The following is a 3,920-nucleotide window of genomic DNA, read 5'->3' as shown; positions in this document are numbered from 1 at the left end:
CATTTTAGTTTTAACAAATATCTAGCAGGAAACACAAGGAGATGATAGCTCTCTTCAAGTGCAAATTAAATGTATTTTTATATAACTCCATCACTTGGGCTAACAAGTAGCTCTATATATATATAGGTTTGACGTTGGTACCCAATCAGACAACAAAACCTTTTTTTGGTCGGCTAAGTTAGATAGATGGCTATGATAAATATCATTATATAAAGATGGCACAACGCGCGCGATTCATTTTCAACAACAATTGTTTTTTCATTGATCACATGCATACGTATTTAAGAACACGAGCAACGGTTGTCCGAGTTAAGAAGCCGCCTGTTAGGGCAATTCTATACTTTCACTTTCTATTATTTATCCTGAATGCTTCCCCTATTTTTATATCATTTGTGCGGTGTATTTATATTTCAATATATATATATATATATATATATTAAAATTATAATTAAAAATGAAAGATCACTATGGTTGAATTCGGAGAGGGTTAAATCATCACAATGGGATGCTGTTAATATCATAGCCGCCCTAATTAATTACGTGGGGCAAAATTAATGGCTATACAAGTTGGCCATATCAATGAATCCGTTCAAAATTTAATTATTTTCACCACTATTATTGGGTCCGATGGAGGGCTGTACCTAGGCAAGTTAATGTCATGAAGTGCTATGATTCGATAATAAATTAAGGTGGCTCAAGTTTATGTGGTCTAAAACCTTTTTTTTATAATTATTTTATTATTTATATATGATGATATTACAAAAAAAATTTAAAAAGTAAAAAAAATATTATTTTAATTTATTTAAAAATATATATATTTTTTGAAAAGTACGGAAAATGTTTGAACTTTCAACCCGTCACATGCATGAACCATATTATAGTAAGAAAGATAATCAGCTGTTTGTAATATTTAATCATTTCAAGGAACATAATTTTACTTTTATTCTAGTTAACTAATAGGATATATCCAAATATATTAAATTAGCATCTCCCGGCCATAATAGCGGATCAGATTGATGAGGTCATCTCAAAATTAAATATCGGTAGGAAAGAAACCAATTAATAAATTGATAGTCATTAAAAGTCGTGATCCCATTATATTGGATTTATATAGTTTTGTTTTCAAATATAGTTTCATTAATATTAAAAAATACAAATACAATAAATATATTGATTCTTTAAATAAATCATATACCGTCTTAATAAGCTGATTATAATCTTAGCCATTCTGGATGTATTCTCTCTTTCTTTTTAATACATATTACACAATTCTCGTAATGCTTTTAATCAAGATTTAAAATTCTCATTGTATTCCTATATATATATATATATATATATATATATATATATATATATGAATGTTTCCCGTACATGCACCTGTATGATGAGTTAACCTTATGTTAAAGTATTTTTTCTTATAAAAAAAGTCAGGACTTGCCATGTAACTTAAGGTGGTATCCAATCAAAATATTGTCATGTGCTAAGAAATTTGAGCCACTTTTCTTAACTGCACGTAATCAATGACGAATATGTATCTCAAGTAGCGTTCCAATTAACCTAGCAAATGCATAAATTTTTTTGGCCCAAGTCCATATGGATTTAAATGGCATGCATGAACTTGCTTATAAATATCGTAGCGCGCAGGGTTATTATGCAACAACGGGAAAACAAATTAGCCACTTCAAACCCAGCTGGGTGCCAATATCAGTCTCTATACAGTAGCTATTCAAGAGCTCCAACCATGCAAAACACAAAACCTCATGCAGCCTTACTAGCCAGCCCCGGCATGGGACATCTCATCCCTGTCCTTGAGCTTGGTAAGCGTCTTGTGACCTACCATGGCTTCCATGTGACCTTATTTGTCGTGGCAACCGATGCCTCCACCACACAATCACTTCTAAAAGAACCATACCCTAATATCAACATTATCACACTTCCTTTAGTTGATATCTCTGGCCTAATCGATCCTGCAGCAACAGTTGTAACAAAACTGGCAGTAATGATGCGTGAGACCTTACCAAGCCTCCGTTCTGCAATCTTGGCGTTGAAGTCTCCACCAACAGCTTTGATTGTCGACTTATTTGGCACCAAGGCATTTGCTGTAGCTGAAGAGTTCAATATGTTAAAATATGTTTTCGACACTTCTAATGCATGGTTTTTTGCAATCACAATATATGTCCCAACCATCGATAGAAATCTGGAAGACAAACATATTATTCAAAAACAGCCACTAAGAATTCCAGGTTGCAAGTCGGTTCGGTTCGAAGACACTCTTCCGGCATACTTGGATAGGAATGATCAAACGTACATCGAATACAAACGTATTGGGATTGAGATGCCAATGGCTGATGGGATTTTGATGAACACTTGGGAGGATTTGGAGCCCACTACTCTTGGAGCCTTGAGAGATTTTCAAATGTTAGGACGGGTCGCGAAAGCACCCGTCTATCCAATTGGTCCACTAGCTAGACCGGTTGGACCTTCGGTTCCAAGAAACCAAGTATTGAACTGGCTCGACAACCAACCCTACGAATCTGTGATTTATGTCTCATTCGGGAGTGGTGGTACCTTGTCAAGCGAGCAAATGGCAGAGCTGGCTTGGGGGTTGGAGTTGAGCAAACAAAGATTTGTTTGGGTGGTACGTCCACCAGTAGATAATGACGCAGATGGGGCCTTTTTTAACCTAGATGATGGATCTGAAGGAATCCCAAGCTTTTTACCCGAAGGGTTTTTGGACAGAACCAGCGAGGTGGGACTAGCTGTCCCAATGTGGGCGCCACAAGTGGAGATCTTGGCACATCCATCTGTGGGTGGATTTTTGTCACATTGTGGTTGGAACTCAACCTTGGAGAGTATAGCCAATGGGGTGCCTATGATTGCGTGGCCGTTATATGCAGAGCAGAAAATGAATGCTACAATTCTGACGGAGGAGCTTGGCGTGGCTGTTCAACCAAAGACATTGGCATCGGAACGCGTTGTGGTAAGGGCGGAGATAGAGACGATGGTAAGGAAGATAATGGAGGATGAAGAAGGATTTGGAATAAGGAAAAGGGTCAACGAACTTAAGCACAGTGGAGAGAAGGCTTTGAGCAGTAAAGGTGGTTCCTCCTACAATTCACTGTCTCAAATAGCCAAACAGTGTGAGCTCAGCTTGCATTTCCAGAAAGCCAAGGCTCAAGGTGCCTAGCTACGCTGCAAATTTATTTACCCAGGATGTTACTTACCGTTCCATTTAGCCATGTCCTACGTACTAGCTGCCTCCGTTAGCATATACTATTAATTTCCAGCTTCATCTAGTTAATAAGTGTTACGAACCTTTTTCGTCTTTTACTGATGTAATGTGGTACTTGAGGGTGAGTTCTTGTACTGTAGCCTTTCCAAGGTTTTTATTTTTATTTTACAATGAGTGTATTATTTTTTTTACGTCAAAAAAGTGTTTTTAATTTCAACCTAAAAAGTAAAAGAAGTCATCTGTAATATCAATGATGCAGATAATCAAAATTAACTGAAGATCTGATTATTCCGATATGGAAAATGATGCCAGAAGACTTTGACGACGTTTTTAAACTAGCTTTGAAGATCATAAATTACGGTCAATTGGTTTTAATAATAATGGGTTTTTATATGGTAGACCAAGTAATCAAATTTCTTTTAGTATAGAAGAAAGAGGAATAATCTTCGAGTAAAATTGATCAAGATATTAGAAAACGACTAGATTTTTTTTCTCCACGACTCAAGTGAGAAAGATAACATGCCAATTTGAAGTCATCGGCCCTACTTCTAGACAGATTGTGCTATTTCATGTGATGGTGCTTCTAGATAGATTTAATTAAACGTACGGTCCATTAATTATTTCTTCCATTCAAATGTCTCCTATGGCTTTTCTTGCGTGTAAATGGTTGCTCCGTGCACTGGATCCT

The 3,920-nt window shown here is 36.4% G+C and overlaps 1 protein-coding gene across 1 annotated transcript; it reads left to right on the top strand.

The window, feature by feature from the left end:
* Positions 1 to 1,672: 1,672 nt before the first annotated feature.
* LOC118063255 (anthocyanidin 3-O-glucosyltransferase 5) lies at positions 1,673 to 3,395 on the top strand. Its single transcript, XM_035077249.2, has one exon. The coding sequence runs from the start codon at positions 1,742 to 1,744 to the stop codon at positions 3,185 to 3,187; it is 1,446 nt and encodes a 481-aa protein (XP_034933140.1). The 5' UTR covers positions 1,673 to 1,741; the 3' UTR covers positions 3,188 to 3,395.
* Positions 3,396 to 3,920: the final 525 nt, after the last annotated feature.

Source organism: Populus alba, chromosome 7 (assembly GCF_005239225.2).
Source record: "Populus alba chromosome 7, ASM523922v2, whole genome shotgun sequence".
NCBI classification, from domain to species: Eukaryota; Viridiplantae; Streptophyta; class Magnoliopsida; order Malpighiales; family Salicaceae; genus Populus; species Populus alba.
The sequence above is the reverse complement of the archived record's forward strand: the minus strand, read 5'-3'. Positions and strand labels throughout refer to the sequence as shown.